Source organism: Echiichthys vipera, assembly GCF_963691815.1.
Source record: "Echiichthys vipera genome assembly, chromosome: 20".
Taxonomy (NCBI): Eukaryota; Metazoa; Chordata; class Actinopteri; order Perciformes; family Trachinidae; genus Echiichthys; species Echiichthys vipera.
The window spans coordinates 9,107,319-9,124,473 of record NC_139845.1 but is presented as its reverse complement, the minus strand read 5'-3'; the positions used below and the strand labels follow the sequence as shown (position 1 = coordinate 9,124,473).

The 17,155-nt window shown below is 40.2% G+C and overlaps 1 protein-coding gene across 1 annotated transcript; it reads right to left on the bottom strand.

Annotated features, from left to right (window-relative positions):
- Window positions 1-1,248: 1,248 nt before the first annotated feature.
- Window positions 1,249-15,853, bottom strand: mettl25 (methyltransferase like 25; the record flags this gene model as incomplete). The annotated part of the gene is made up of 12 exons (XM_083935073.1): window positions 1,249-1,356; window positions 3,927-3,998; window positions 4,408-4,482; window positions 4,788-4,881; window positions 7,848-7,921; window positions 8,983-9,012; window positions 9,194-9,288; window positions 12,076-12,223; window positions 12,534-13,115; window positions 13,252-13,358; window positions 13,520-13,702; window positions 15,637-15,853. The coding sequence occupies 12 exons, from the start codon at window positions 15,851-15,853 to the stop codon at window positions 1,249-1,251; spliced, it is 1,785 nt and encodes a 594-aa protein (XP_083791199.1).
- Window positions 15,854-17,155: the final 1,302 nt, after the last annotated feature.

Below are 17,155 nucleotides of genomic sequence, written 5' to 3'. Positions count from 1 at the left end.
ACAGTTTTTCAACACGTCTTTAACTTAATCTTTTGCACACTGGAATTTTAAAAGAAAGTCCTTGATCTGCTGAATATTTTTCTGGTCAATTAAGCAACAACAAAAAATCTTTAACTTCAGCTAAGTTATCTATTTCAATTTCTTATCTGACTTTCCTTGCCCTGTTAATCGCAACAATGTGGTGTTCAAGTGTTATACCTGACTCCATAAACTGACAGTGTTTTTTAATCAAATCAAAATGTACATATTTTTTAAAATTGGCTGATTTTTCTAAACACCTCTGCTTACTGTAGAAGCAAACCTGGTTGGGAATCGTTGACCTTGGCCGTGTCCTTGTAGTGTAAAAAACAATTACAAAAGAGTAACTGAGTGAATTTTCAGTCTAAAGTATTAAACAAAGGCAAAATCAATTTCCGTTACAAAGTATCTGTAAGCAAATTATCAGAAATTGTCTCTCTTTAGTATTTCAAATAGTATATCTTAACTCATAAATTAAGTTAATAACAATCCCACTGTAAAATCACTTCATGTCTTTGGTCCCCTTAATGCTTCATTTCCACATTACCGCTTACCTGTCAGCTTTAGTGTTTTTCCCACAACCATAATTCATGTGTGTACTCAAGACTATAACATTTGTTATCAAACATGCAAGAGCGTGATTTATTGAATGACCAAGCACAAAGCAAAACAGAAGCAAAGATTAAAACGGGGTCAAGGGCGCCTCTTGCCCTGTCTATCTTTTCCTCTGCTTCCTCTGGTTTGGGATCCTAGGAATGGGGTTTCCAGATCTGTCAACAGAGGGGATCCAAGCCGCCCTAAATCCCACAATGCCCCTGGCTCCCTGAATGGTCCTTAAAAACAAGCGTTTTCTCAAGAGTCACGAAACCTAAAGACAAAGGGCTGAGATGGATCCATCCAATCAAACAGGACTGACAGTTTCTCCAGGTGTTTTGAGCATGTGTTTTTTATGAGGAGCACACAGTCAAGGACTAAACGCTAAAAATGCTGCAGATTTATTTTTCATCAAAAACAGTTAAGCACATAAAACAAAACAAGATGTTGCTGACGGAGATACAGAGACTGCATGAATTAATGTGAAAATTTAGATGAAATCATACATATAATCAAAACAAGCACGAGGGAATACATACATAAGCCAATCACTCAAGAATGATTGCTGATATAATCATGGATAATCATGAACCCTCATGCAGCATATTATAATCATGTGCATGTGTTTAAAATTCATCAACGTGAAATCCTGTCTTCGTAACTCTTCAGTCCGACGACTGCGTAACATCTCGGTGACAGCAGGGGATCAAAGAGCCGCACCAGTGCAGAGAACGATAAATCCTCCTGCAGGACGCAGAGATGAAAAAAAACAACAAGAGACAATAGAACTGAATAAAAAACACATGGACAAAAAAAATCTTGATTTTCCTCCCTGGCTTTATGACCCCCCTGGCATCCTCTGCCGTATGATGTTCTCGCTATTAAAGAGTTCTCTATTGAATCCCCAGAGAAGAAACATCTGTACAAATATTGTGTCAGGTGGACTCCTGTTCGTGTGTGAAACAAGTTTGTCTTCCTTGATGGCTAGCTGTTTAGTTACAGGTCATTTTGGAATAGAAAGAAGACTAAGTCTTCAGCTACACCAGTGGCTTTTTAAGGCTGTAGCTTTGCAGCATCCATATAATGTTAGGAATAGAAAGGACGGGAAATCCTCCCATAATTCTTCGAGGGTGTTCACGCATTATTCCGTGCCAGCCTTCTACCGACGCAGCTTAAACACTAAATGCTACTTTTGCTTCCTTATGTATTTGGAGGAGTTCCTCGAGAAGTGAAACCAGATTGTAACTGTGATTAGCTGCTTGTAATCTGGCTGGATCTTATTGAATTAGTGTTAAAGGAATACATCACGCTCAAAATCATCGCTCATTGTCCTGTATACCAATTACTCACCACATGTTACCTTGAATTCTTAAAGAAACCTTTTTTGCTTGCTTCATTCACCGTGGAGGCACATGAGAAAAACTTTTTTTTTGTTCAAGAATTCAATGTTAAAGTAATTGATAAACAAGTTATCATTTTGCAGCTGGAGTGTTCCTTCAAATTAGATTTTTTTTTTAGATAAAATTTGCATGCTGATGTTTAGCAAATTTTCTAATTAGCACAAAAGTACGGCAAATTGATGGGAAAGCCATGTGTTCTGCAGGTATTTGGTCATAAACCAAAATATTGGGAAAAACGCAATGTTTGACCAGATGGTGGCGCTGTACGGAAAGAAGAATTCACCAAAGTCAGTAAGATTCATCATTTAGGGACCATGAATGTCTGCACACAACTCTCAAAGCCATCCACCCAGCAGTTGGATCTGGACCAAAGTGACAGACCAACATCCAACCGCAAAAAAACAAGCATAAACAACATTATTCCTTGAATTTGTAGCTAGCACACAATCACCAATGCATATTTTATCATCAGCTTTTTTTTGGTCCTTTGACCTTTCAGCAGACATCACGTCACAGTGTATACATTGTTTAACTATCAACACTGGAGCAAGGGCCCGAAGACTCCATGGAAACACACAAAAATCTGGATAATAATCACAGCTCTTGCTCGGAACTTAAACAACCCGATCAGTGCGTGTTTATATCCTTATTTAAAGTTGAACATGGTTCAGCGCACTTATCATCACATGGATCATATTCACATCCATCCATCACCTCCTCTTTTTCCTCCTCCGCTCCTCCTCCGGGGAGACCCTTTCAAAGTTTACCGGCGCTCTCGACGTTACACGGTCTGATTACATGACCCTATTATGGAAGTCCACCTGACACACAGCCGCGCATGTAATCACGACTTCAAAGCTTTGAACGTATACATATCTCATCACAATGTCTCGGGCTAAAGATAAGCATGTTGTGTTTGGCTGCAGAAGCATGAGACGTTAAATTGCAGGCTGGCTTTAATTAAGCCGACACCTATATTATTGTCAGTGGGCTGGATTTAAAAAAAAAAAAAAACGGTTCCAGATCTCAGCTGAGATTTCTGCTTCTTCGCTCTCAACATCTGGGGACAAATTTTAAATCCCAATCAATGAGCTGTACAAGCAAATTACAGAGATGAGTGCAGCTGAAAAGGGAGCATGAGTTGCTGCTGTTGAAAGTCACTGAGAGTTATGACTGCACTTGTTTTAATGTGAGCACAGTTTTCGTTTTTGTCTTCTAGTTTGAGACTTTTAGTGAGGTGCTCTTTATTTCTACATGCACCTTTGCTGCTACACCACTGCCTACTTCCAAATCAGTCCGATATTATGCTCATTTTCAGGTCCATACTTGTCTTTTACAAGTTTTAATTTTCAAAAAACACATTATTTTTCTCCTACTGTCTGTCTGAATAGACTCTAAAAATCACCCGTAGGTGTGAATGGTTGTCTGTCTCTGTGCGTCTCTATGTGCCCTGTGATGGACTGGCGTCCTGTCCAGGGTGTACCCCGCCACACGCCCGATGTCAGCTGGGATCGTCTCCAGCCCCCCGCGACCCCGACAGGGACAAGCGGTTGAAAATGAATGATGAATGAATGAATGTCTGTCTGAATATACCTGTAGTAACCCTTCTGTCTGAAATGCTCTGTTATGGCGCCTGTCTATTTAAGGCCTCCTCCTGAAAAAGCCCAGTCTGCTCTGATTGGTCAGCGTTTCCGGGTCGTGGTCGGGGACTGACTGAATGCGTTTTGATACTTTCACAATATTTGTATAGCCTCTCAACCTGCTTTATAAATAATTAAAAGAAAGACATGGAACAATATGGGACCTTTCACCTGCTCTGCATCTACTTGGAAGCAGAGCCACACCTCAAAAAATGGGTCCTATGATTTTTGCAATGACTGATTATTGCGAATGTTCCGGCTGAAATGAGTTTACCTGTTCTTTCAGGTAGCAGAGGCGATCGAGTAGAATCAGGCCTTCAATACAGGGAGCCAGGGTGACCTTCAGCTACACAAAGATAATGACATGGGAGACGATTTAGTATGACTTTAAATATATATTTCTGAATTTGATTTTAATTTGATAAGTTGTCCTTTTTTTGGCTGCTCCAAATACCTAAATCCACATCCTAAAACCCCACCATGACTAGTGTCTTCCCAGTAGCTGGTGGGCGATCCCCAAAAACCATTTTCCTGCTTTATGTCATGTCGAGAAATTGGTATTTTGGTTGACACCACAATTAGTGGCCTCAGCTGAAACCAGAGACTGGTTTTCTTCCCGTTCTGTGCAACAGTATCACTTCCCTGCAGACTACAATGATCTCACTTAATGGTCTGCAATTTCTTGGCATTATACATCTGGCATGAAAATGTATTTCGTGCTTACCATTTCCGTTAAGTAATTATCGAAGTCTTACCATGTTAAAGGCGTGCATCTCGCCCATTCGCGGCCTGTATGTGTCGTGGTAATCCTGGATGTCACTGTCAGAAAGCTGTGAAGAAAAAAAAAAAAAAAGAGTATCATGCATGTGAGACAAAATATGAGGCTGTATAAAAAAGGGGGATAAAAGTGAGAGATGGAAGGAGAATGTGAAGAGGAGGTAGGAGAAGAGTTGAGAGTGACAGAGCGCAGATCTGTACGGTTCACTAACGATATGAGTTGGAATATTTTCTAAATAAACACCAACTAGGAAACATTTTCCCTCTAATTCTGCCAGAAAAAAAAAAGATGTCTGCTTTCCACAGTGTGTTAACTAAAAGGTCTTGTTTGTAAGATGACTAATATTCTGATGCTGACCTTCGATTCATCCAGCTCCAGTCTGCGTAGAGCTCGACGAACGTAGTCCACGAATGATTTAGCCTTGGAGTAGACGTTCCCCACTCGCTTTTCACTGCAGAGCAAACACACACACTCATTAGTGCCCGGGGAATTAAAGAGCGTTCACTCCTAGGTAGGAGTATGTAAACTTTATTATCCCAAATAGGGAAATTTCAGTGGTCAAAAAGCAGAAGTATGCAAAACACAAGCAATGGGCTACACACTGCACCAACACTATAATCAACTGTATATGAGCTTTACCTATCCATGTAGCCCTGAATAAAATGCTATTAAATCTGCTGCGTACTGTCCCTCTCATTAACGATGTGTATTGATTTTTTTTTTCCTCTCTTTTGGAAACTTTATTGAAACACATTCACCTCTCCACTTCCAGTCCGTCCCCTATAGGTTCCCCTCTTATGCTGCCTTCACTTCCTATGAAAAAGATGGTCCTTTCACTTGTAAACTGGAAGTTACCAGTGCGTTGTGTTCAAGTGCGTTTGTTGTCGTAGTTAAATGAAACATGGCGGACCCACAAATCCTGATGTGTTACTTGGGGAAAACCATTTTAAACTAGCTAATTCACCAGCTACAGCCAAAAGAGGATTTATCAAAACATAAACGGTAAATAATAGGCTGTATTTTTTATAGATCATGAATAGAAGATTTTTTAAAGGACAAAAGAGATAGCTAATATTTCTGTTTTAGCTACATAAGCTTGGTCTACACTAATCTGAAGCACATAATCTTCCCTACCAGCTCAAAAACAGTGTTGTTGTAATAAAGTAGACTCTTGAGTTTCACTCCGCAGTGTTGAAAAGTTCAAAGATTATCTCATCTCGGCAACTCGTGTATCAAAATATTCTATGAGCTTCCCAGTGGAAATTACCACATGAGGGGGTATTCATGTGTAATTTTCATTGCATCCATAGGAGGTGAAGGCTCCATTTAATCGACACACACACAAAGGTTTCTATTACACTTCTGCCCTTACTACAAGCCTGACTCAAGTTGGGACTTCCCAATTTCCGACTACAAGTGAACGCAGCATAACCGTTAGTGATGAGCTGCACCTGGCAGACCAACCACGAATGTCGCCACAGACACACAGATTGGAATAGTCAGCAAAAAGGCAAGTGGAAGTGCTTTCATTAGTGGGTCTTATGATCAATCACCATTGTTTTAAATCAGTCTTTGATAGATAGTAACTTAAAAGACAATTAAATAGATGAAAATCTTACAGAGTAAAACTTTATAGTCAATTGCTAAAGGAACAAAATACTTGCTGAATCCTGCTGTTCTTATTTCCCTTCGCAGAATCCTTCCTTTGCTCTGATAGCTTAGTTGGAGCCAGTTGTGTATTTTTCTGAGCGGGATCACTGAGGATGCTCTCAGCCTTACTCAGAATGAGGTCTTAACACAACTGAGCAGCTGGTATCTGGTCACACCCGATGACCACACTCTCCAGACCGATTGGCAGCCTGTCTTGGTTTTGGTTGAACAGTTGCAAATGCACAACAATCCACATGCAATTACCGTGTGAAGAACATTTGCTGTTGCACTTTTTTTTTATATATGTCCTTTGCAGAAGCACATTCATTGAACTGGTCACAAATTCCTATCCCTAAGTATTTACCCTCATGTTGTGTCTCCTCCTGGTTCTTAGCAACCAGAACCTGTTGAACACTTAGAAAGACTATAACAGTGATGAATTAGGTGCTGCCTAGAGAAAAGTAATGGATATCCGTTATCCTGATCTGATGTTAGTCATTAAACTGAAGGTCACAGAGCAGGAGGGGGGACCAGGTCAATACAAGGCATTTTATAAAGGCTAACTGATATCTGCTGCATTTCCTTCTATAGCTCAGTTTATTTAGTTAAAGCAGAGAAAATGATCTGGACTGAAATGCCTGAAAATTCTTAGTCATTAGGAATGTAAAATAACAACAGCAAATGAACCCAGACGTTCAGCTTTTATGGGTGTAAAACAGCAGGTTCTGACTTCTGAGAGCCAGCACTTACTCATGTTCGGCAAGTCAAGCATAACAACCTGAACCAAGGCCAAACTGCAGCCTATTCTGCCTGTTTTCAACCTATTTCACGTTACTATATGAGAAGAAAAGATCCTTCTAAGGTTTTTTTAATTGTGGAATAATGTGTTTTTGCTTTTTTTATTCACTGTTTCGTTTATATATATATATATATATATATATATATATATATATAAAATAACAGGGCGGCCGGTGGCTGAGTGGTTGGAGCAGTCGCCCCATGTAAAGAGGCTGAAGGTCCTCAAGGCAGCAGCCACGGGTTCGACTCTGAACTGCGGCCCTTTGCTGCATGTCCCCCACCCCCCCTCTCTCTCTCTCAGCCCATTTCCTGTCTGTCTTATATAATAAATGCTTAAAAAACTGCCAAAAAATAATGTTTAAAATAAATAAAGAACAAAGAATGCAGAAAATATAGGAAAAAAGTGAGAAATGCACCGCACAATTTCCTAAAGCCATATATACAATCTACCCATAATAGCAATTTGTCATTTTTGCTTGAAATGGTTCTGATCGACTAATCCTTCCCTTTTAAAAAGCGGAATTTCTGTATTTCTTGTATTTCTTTCTTATTTCTTCTGTGTAAGTGACTCATGGCAACGACGTTCGACCAATTTCAGCTGTTGCCATGAGTCACTTACGTCGAAATACATGGGGAAATAGAGTTGAAAAATTCCCCTTTAAATTCAACTTTGTTTCAGCATTAAAGTCTATCATGCAAAACCCGGTCTGCTCCTGAGTACATGGGACTTTTGTTTGCGAGTCTTGCTTCGTTTGTCACCTAAATAAACCAAACACAAAAACTTTTCATTTCTGATTCAGACAAAAAAAAAAAAGAACCGCTCATCCCCTGCTACTGAAATGTGGAGCTCTGCCTCACACGTGTTACTGTATGTGGAAATATTACCCCGAAAAATATTTAACTGCTGTGTACACTTGCTTGTAATTTCTCATATTAAAGTGATGCCAGATGTAAACAGCTGGATGTTACCTTTTAAAGGAGCTGTAGTGATCCCTCAGAATAACGTGAAGGACTGCACGGTAAAACAGAGACTCCATCTGAATCTGCACACAAGATCAAAGATAACTTGATTCAACACGATGCACTTCACTGTATTTTCCCCTTTAAACAGTTTGTCATTCCCTCGTGATTCATACAGCCTGTGTACGAACCATTGATGAATATCAACACTTTCCAAGCCTGATGCAAGACGAGCGAGCAATCAAGCCTGTTTTTGGATTCAGAGTTCCAACAAGTAATCAATCTTACCGTGATTGCATTAATATTTATAAACATTCCATATTAATGGCTGGTGGTTTCGTGTATCGGGGATTTTGGCCCGGAGCTCCGAGCTCTGCATTTCAAATAAATATACCGTAGTCAATCACAGACTTAAAACAATAGCAGAATTAACGGCCTGTTGGTTTGAAGATCTGCGATGAAGATAACACAGTCTGGAGCGCTTGTGAACACTCATATTTGATGTTTAAAAATGATTTGATAGATTTGTTTTGATGTTGCGAGGTAATGACAGTGTAGAGAAAAAAACATGCAAGGGTCTCATATTGTGAAGAAGTGAGATTTACGTGTCTTTTGTGCTTATAAGGCAGGTTAAGGTAGGAATCACACACAGCCAATATTCAGAAGTGTGTCTTTAAACAAGCCGTCGGGACTTCTGTACGGTTGTGATGTCACAACTTTACTATATCTAGGTAGAAAGTCATGTGACGGTGCCGTGGCAGTCAATCCCTATCTGCATTGACAGTGCAGAAACGCAGAGAGCGCAGATGTGGAAGACAAAGCTCACCAATCAGAACAGACGGGGGTTTTGTTGGGATTGCGCCTGTCTCTTTGCCTGACAGGTGCTAAAACGAAGCATTTCAGACAGATTGTGAATACAGTTATATGCGGACAGTATGAGAGTGTTTTTTGAACATTATTTCATGTTGTTCATTTGTTTCATGTTTCATTATTTATTTACATGTTCTGGTAGAATTTCAAAATAAAAGTATGAGCCTGAAACTGAGCACAATATGGGTCCTTTGTGTCTCATTCTTGCACGATGACTATTCATTTATATGTTGTATACAGTATGTATGTATGCAAGTATGCGTGCATTACTTACCCCTTGGCCAAGTGAAACTCTCTCGAGTGCCTGTGTTTTAGAAAAATGGTCAAGTGTTAGGGCAAAAATATTTATTGAGAAAAAAACACTTCATCTAAACGCCCTGCTTATAACCATCTGTAAATAAAAAGACTGTTTACTGTCCGAAGATCGCATGTTTATGTAGGAAAGACGCTGCTGTGCACATGTTCGTGCTGTCGTCTAAACTCACCAAACACGCCGACATCCTGGCGTTCCTGCCGCAGAACCAGGACCGGTCCCTGAGGTACTGACTCAGAGGGAACCCGCACACACCGCCCGAACACTCTGTGAGGGAACACACAGAGATAATGGGGGTAAACTGTTTGATAAGTTTGGATGATTAATGGGGCTTTTCAAAACAACTACAATCAGTGGGTATGAATTATAAATATTTGCCAGGGAAACTTCAAGAGCAGTAGGAAACATTATCATTTTGATTTATGGAGACGGAGAATTCCATCCTCTTCTTTTCAGTTTGACTGTCTTCAATTATGTAAAGAAGACGAATCAAAGATCCCATATAGTACGAAGAGAGATTTCCAAAGTGAGATTGTAAAGTAGATCAAGCTGCTATATAGATACTGTGAAAGTAACACAACACTCAGTCCACAGAGAAATGTATACAGCCCGTATTCTGTGCCTTTATACAAGCTGCCAGGACTTAAGTACAGTTGTGATGTCCAAACTATACTTTATATAGGGTATTCAGATCGGATCAGGCGGTGCAGCGTAAACACAAGTCCTTCCATTCATTTTGAATGGGGAAAGTAGGTTTAGGCTGTGGTGGTGGCGGCCACAGGGGGGGTGCCCAAGAAGTTGAGACAGTTTCATGTAACAAGCGATAGCGCTCGTCAGGCCGTTTTGAGGCAATGTTCGAGTCCTGCACAGTAAACACACCAGTCTATCACTGCCACTATGAGGGTTAAAAAAAATCACTTTAGTGTCCAGGAGTTTGCTGCAACAGGCTCCAGTGCAAAGCTCAGTCTCTCTGTCTCTTTTCTTTCTCTCTGTCTCTGTAAAATGAAGCTGCCTTCGAATGCTCTCGGAAAACGTGAAGTTTGAAACAACGATCTCACAGAAAACAATAATTGTGACATATAAAGAACACAACAGGATGTCACAAAAAGGGCATTACACTGCGAGGATTTGCCGGAGCAGCCAGAGGCAATGTGAATGCAGCCTTAAAGAGACAGGCGCTAAAATGGAGTGTTTCAGACAAAGGATGAATACAGGTATATTCAAACAGGCAGTACAAGAAAAATAATGTTTTTTTAACATCTAAACATGTTAAAGTAGTAGCCAAAATAAGCGTATGAACCGGAAGATTAGCATATTATGGGACCTTTAAAATAAAGCTCATTGCGGTCTAAAGAGGCAGTAACATGTGCAGCTGCAGCCGGCCGGCCTCTCGCAAACTGCTCCAGACATGCTAACATGTTAGTGATCAGGGTGAGCTTCCCTTCTGCGCCGACACATGGCTCGCTGACACAGGCCCTCGGAGGCAGGCAATTGAAGTGGACAGGCCTTTCCTCCGCGGCCTGAAGGGTAGATTACAGTACGTACACAGAGCTGTTTATAGTAGCTGGCCTCGTGTTGGCCACATAGTTCACATCTGAAGTGGCCACATACGTGCGCTCCCATCCAGAAAGACAAATATTTCTGATCATACACTTTGAAAAATGTTTTTTTGTAGAGACACGCTGGCTCCAGAGGTTAGACGCCTGAATATACTCATCTTGCTTTGAGTAAACAGCATGAGATTGGACTCCTGATTCCACATAAGGTACTAAACATGGATAATGGATCATTTAAGGAATTGTTTAATTCCCAAATGAGCAGATCACATAAATGTAGCCTTCTATAATGAAGCTTTTCGGCCTTTTCTAGGGTGAGGCAGGCCACCACAGGAGCTGGCCTGCATCCCAGACTGCACTGTATATATGTGTGCGTGTGTGTGCGTGTGTGTGTGTGTGTGTGTGTTTGTGTGTGTGTGTGTGTGTGTGTGTGACTGCCTTTGTTCACGTCTTTGAAAGATCAAGCTGGGGTTCGAGAAACAAGCATGAAAAGGAGTGTTTTCAATCAGCTGTCGTGATATCATTTTCCGCTCTCGGCTGAAGCTACAACGGGCCCAGATGACGCGAGGGTCGAAAGTCACGCCGTTAACAAGAGATGACGCGATTCTGTATTGACAGAGGCTACAGTCACAGCACTGGGGACATATGTAGGCGATTTCATACCTCGTAAACTGAGTCGTGAAGAAGCATGAAACGAGGATGATATCAATCTGTTGGTGCTTTAAAGGGTTAGGAACTAACAAAACTAAGAAACTAACTAACTGCTGGAGGTAGTGGTGGAACAGCAACTCCTGTGTTCTTTAAAGGGAAACTGCAATTGTCAATGGAGTCTGGTCGCTTTGACTACAATTATTACGTATGAGTACCTCTATTAAAAAAAATCCCTTTAATGTCCGGGGTGAGGTGGCTTCTAGAGGTCCAGGCTGACTAGATAACAGCAAAATCCTACTAAAGTAGAGAGTAAATACAACACATTAGTTGCAGAATAAATCACAGAAGTAAAAAAAAACCCTCATTTTCAGCAGCTTTAAACGGCCATCCTCAATCCATAAATCCACTCTAATGGCTCAAACAGTGAGTTTCTGAGCTCAACTCATTCTCCAGAAGGGTAACTTGGCTCAGTGTCCAGACTCTCAATGGAACATTTGACTTGTTTACTATAAAATATGACTATAAGTGTTTGTGTGGCTTTGTGTGGGAAGATGATATTTCTCTTCAGATTGGATCAGAGTAATGAAGTGAATGCTGCAGGTGTCTGAGGAGGGATTATGGGGATGTGCACGAGTGTGAAAAGAAGGAGAGAGGGAGAGCTCTGCGTACAACAGAAAACCATATGGTCTCTAAAAATGGGTGGGGTGTACTGTCACAGCTTCACGGGGAGACAGACACAAACACACTAATCCGTCCCTGTCTCAGATCTGTATCCAAGTGTGCTACTGCCAGTGTGTCTGTGTGTGTTTGTGTGTGTGTGTGTGTGTGTGTGTGTGTGAGTGGTTACCCTGTCCGGAAGGGTCAAACTCCTCAGACAGCAGGTGATAGCAGCAGCCCACGCTGCAGACTGCTGCCAGCTCCGGTTTAGCCGCAAACATCCTCAGAGTGCTGGGAGCCAAATCTCCACACGTGTGCAGGCCGACCATGACCGCATCCTGGAATTTGGAGAAAGCACGCAGGGAAAGGAGAGAAAAGAACAAGAGGAAGGGGAGGGGTTGGAGATCGATGGTCAAATTTATTGACGATGACGCGCTGCAGATTTGGCACGGCGATAACGTCCCACACTTGCCCCAGTAATGCAAACTCCAGATGCCGTGGCAGACTTGTAATTTCAGGAGCTGTTGTGGGAATCTCGCTTTGCTACTATACTGTGCTGCTAGTCTCCTATGTGCGCCGCCACCACCACAGCCCAAACACACAGTAAATCTATTCTCTTTTTTTTTTTTAAACTTTGGATTTGCTCACCTCCAGCTCGTTGATGAGCTCTCGGAGCTCCGTTTCCGCGGTAACGTACGAGGTGAGGGGTGAAAACATGACATTAGCGCTGGCTGTTCTGCTCTGAGCTTTCCTCTCCAGGTTCTCTCTCTTCCTCCTCTCTCTCTCCTCGGCGCTCAGTTGGCCAGGGGGAACTCTGGGGGATGTAGGTTGTGTCACGTCCACTGATAGAGCACTGAGGAAAAGCTCCTCTGTTTCTGAGTTTGGCTCCGAATGCCTTTCTACTGCAGGGTTGACATCTGATAAGTCAATTAACACATTCTCCTCCTGTGACACAATCCCTGCCCCATCACCAGATAAAACGCCATCGTCTCTATCCATTCCAGGATTTATTTCTGCCAACTCCGTCTGATGGGAATGTGTGGCCTCTCCTTGTGCCTTCACTGCCCTGTTGCGTTTCTGGTAAGCCCTGGAGAACTTCTTTAGCTTCCTGTTCCTCTCCTGGGCTCCGTGGGTGTTGGTGCTGGAGGAGTCGATGCCAAAGACCCGGAGGTCGTACTGCAGAGACAGGAATGAGCTCAGGTAGCCCTTCCCCGAGCCTACATCTATCACCTGGGTGGGCGAGAAAAGATAGAAGAAAATTGGAATCCAAACTCAGGTTACTAATGAGAGAAATCTTCCCTCCTTTTACAGTTCGGTTTATCAAGTCTCTCCTAAACAGACTGCAAGTTTAAAAATGTCTCTCAACCTGTTTGACTCCACAGCACTGGGCCAGACAGGCCACCACCTCAGACATGGACAGGACCTCATGAGATTTCTTAGAGTTCATAAACTCATCTGTCTCCAGCTGAGCACCTGAGTTAGACAGAACAAAGTTTTTTTAAAGCATGTCATATTTACCCGTATTTACCTTTACAAAGATACCAAATCAATCCCATGGCATTCTCAGACAATCCTTGACTGGTTTCCTACTCTTAGCATGAGTCGATGTGTTCGGACCATTCATTCTTCCCTACCTATTGCTGCAGCCGGAGCACAAGGCTTGGCTCTGTTCTCTCTGAGGGCCTGCAGTAGCTCATCCCTGCTCATACAGACTCCAAGGCCAGGGAGAGAGTGCTCCTTAGCCGCCCGCAGCAGTTCACGGGTGTCAACCAGCCGGTGTGTATCATTGCAAAACCCAAAGGTGGTCCTGGATTGCTCTGTTTAGGAAGAGAGAAAATTAATAATAATGGTAAAGTTGGTTTGTGATGATGTGAATAGCAATATTTTTTGTTTTTTCTCCTTGCTGGGACTTTGTATTTCGTTCTGTGCGCCAGTGCAGTAGAGACTATGCTGCCACCCCAACAGGCCCGCCGCTCTTCTCACACGCCGAGTACGCAGAGTACACAGAGCACGCAGAGCGCGTAGGGCCCCAAGTACCTGAAGGGGGTCCCCAAAAATTAAGGTTAATAAAAAATGTAATTAGAATTGTTTCAAAAATACATAAATTAATTATGAACAGGCCCACGTTTTTTTAATTGTGAACCCTATCCCTCAATTCGAGAAAATTAGATGTTTTTAAATGATCTCCAGACAATTTACATATAGAGTAGGTAAAGACCATACTTATTAGACTTATTAGTGACCAAAGATTAGAAGGGCAGATGAATTTACCAAGAAACAAGAATAGTGAGAATAATTTAAGAACTTTTACTTAAGGCATATTGCATGTAATATACCCATCACTTAAAATAGGCATGCATGCAGTTGCAGTTAGCAGAATGCTGGAAAATTAAAGATGCAGTTTAGATGGTTGGACTTGAACTGTATGTTGAGGTTCATTCCACCTGAGGCTATGGAAAGAGCGACATCTGCTGGTAAATATTAAAATGTGTTATAGTTGAGCCAAAATAGGGCGACTTCACTTTTGGTCATTCACAAAAGCCATCATTGTTTTGTTTAATGTGTATGATTAGAGAACATTCATATTAAAGGTATTTGCCTATGCTCCACTAAATGATTATAATATAATAGTTTCCTCTAATTCTCCTATCATTGTGAAATATACAGGCTACTAGATAGCTATGACACAGTGCTTTACAGATAAACAGAAGACTTAAGATGATGCATAAGATAATAATAATAAGTCACTTGTCATCCTATAATGAAAAGTACTGCGGTATTATATTTTTGTCATCAGAAAATCCTAATGTTTTGTTATTTTTATTAAGCTTTTGTTAATCAAAAATATTCACAGGGTCAATGCTAAATATGTTCAAGGAGCAACACACCATCAGGAGGAAGATCCAGATGATGAGCAACCATCCACAAGCAGTCAACAACCACAGCAACCTGAACCACTCCAGCAACCTTCCACTGTGTCTGAAGGCTCCAGTTCAGTTCAGTGCTGTGATGAACCATCCTCAAGTTCAGCTACACAGTCATTTCCCAGAGGGGGAATTCAGGAGAATATTATAAGATGACAAATTGTTTTATATATCACATATATTATACGTTGTCATAGTTATATGTTTATTTATTGTCAATTTTAAATAATAAATAGCAAAATCTTCCTGACCATTCTGACTATTTATGCTCAGGGCCCCCAATAGCTTAGCAGTGGCCCTGCACCCCAATACAACAGTAATTTTGTTTGTGGCTCTTTCAGTGTTGAACTGAAACTACTTTGTATTAAAGAAATAGTCCCCATGAAATCTGTTGGCTTCACGTTCCCAGACACAGGGCAACTAAAAGTTCTTTTATTTTTATGTTTATTTTTTTGTAATTTGGGTGGCACTTAAAATCGGATTATAAAACTACCAAACTACAACTTTTGGGGTGACAAGTTTTGAAAAAAAAGAATATTTTAGTTGGTGTTTATACTTTCCATGTGGTAATAATGCTCTAATAAATATGGGCAACCATGAAGAAATGCTTGTTAATCAATGGATTTTGATTCTCTGCAGGCCACACAATCTAAGGGCTTTTTTCACAACCTGGCAACCCAGAAGTTGCAGTACCTGATGGATAGTAAACCAGCTATAAATCATTAGTAAATAAATAATTAATAACTTTAACGTTTATACATGATGCCATGTTATTAGAAGGTGACATCCAGATTGTTTTTCTATAAAATAAATTAAAATGTATTTACCTTTTGCTTGGTGCTCTGGCTCCCCCTGCTGCTCGCTACACGAGCTGACGGTTGACAGGACCTCCTGAGGCGGCACGGCCACGAACCGGTTCCACGCGTCCTGAGTGTAAAACTCAACAGTGTGAGCATTGGCGATGCTCAGAGTTATAGACAGAAACCTACTGACTTCATCTAATCGACGTTGGATGTCCGTGAGGCTTTGTGAGGACGATAACATGTCGGGAAGCTCTCTGACGAAGGCACGAGCGAGGCGTGAAGCCGTCCAATGCTGCTGATGGACGCCCAGGCATGAGCAGTCGAAAATACTGTTCGATGAGTTTACAAATGTATTTTTTTTAAATTATTTATTCAAAATATTCAATGCAAGTTCCAGAGTTATACACAATAAAAAAAAAATCCAAATGTCGAAATAATAAAAACATACATTATAATGTACAAAAAAATGAGGAATAACCAAACAAAAAAACTGTTCAACTAAAGGAGTACATTTGAAATGTCTAAATAATCTGCTAATTTTTGCCAATTTATTGTTTTTAAGTCCTGAGTTTTCCAGAGTGTTCAAATATGATTTAAAATCCGAATCTTTAAAAACATAAAAGGAAGTGATAGTTTGTTAAGCCAAGTCATTTATGAATGAATGAATGAATTTATTTATTTTGGTTTATATGAAGCTTATCTAACCGAAAGTGTGTAGGTGGAAGTCAAAGCGTATATACCTCTGCTCCTTTTACCTTTAAGAATTATACTCAAAAGGATCAGATCACAGACATTTGAAACTTATCAGTACACTTACATTTCTGATCACAACAATATAAATACTAAATAAATAATAATGCACAGTGCATAACCCATAATACTACCAAATCATTCAACTTAGTTATCCATACTGTAACGAGAAATATAGTATTTTGCTCAAATGATCATGTTAATTATGTAATTTGATGATTTTACCATTTTTGTTGTTCTCTTTAAAAGAAAAAAAAAAAAAAATATATATATATATATATATATATATATATATATATATATATATATATATATATATATGTACACAAGGAGAGACATTTAGGGTATACCAAAATGATGCACATTTAGATAATCTTATAGGCTGCTTTGAAGATTAATATAAGGAATATGTAATAATAATTAGTAAAATATTAATTCAAAAATTTCCTGGTGGTCAATTAATCTCCCCAGAAATAATTTGTTCAATTACACAGTCAAAAAGGCATTCATCATATTCAAGATATCACAAGTTATACACAATATAACTAACCAAGTGAATTACATCATTAAAAGATAAAGAAAATAAAAATAAATAAATTACTAGACAAACTAAACTTAACATTATGACAATACTAAAAACTGAAATGAAACGAAATAAAAATCAGTCAAAATACAAGAAGTTTTTTCTTTTTTTCTTGTTTTCTTTTGTTTTTCTTGTTTCTGTTTGCTTTTATGTATTCATTTTCTTTTTCTTTTTTTGCGTGTGTGTTTACAACACTGCTCAGAAGCTGCA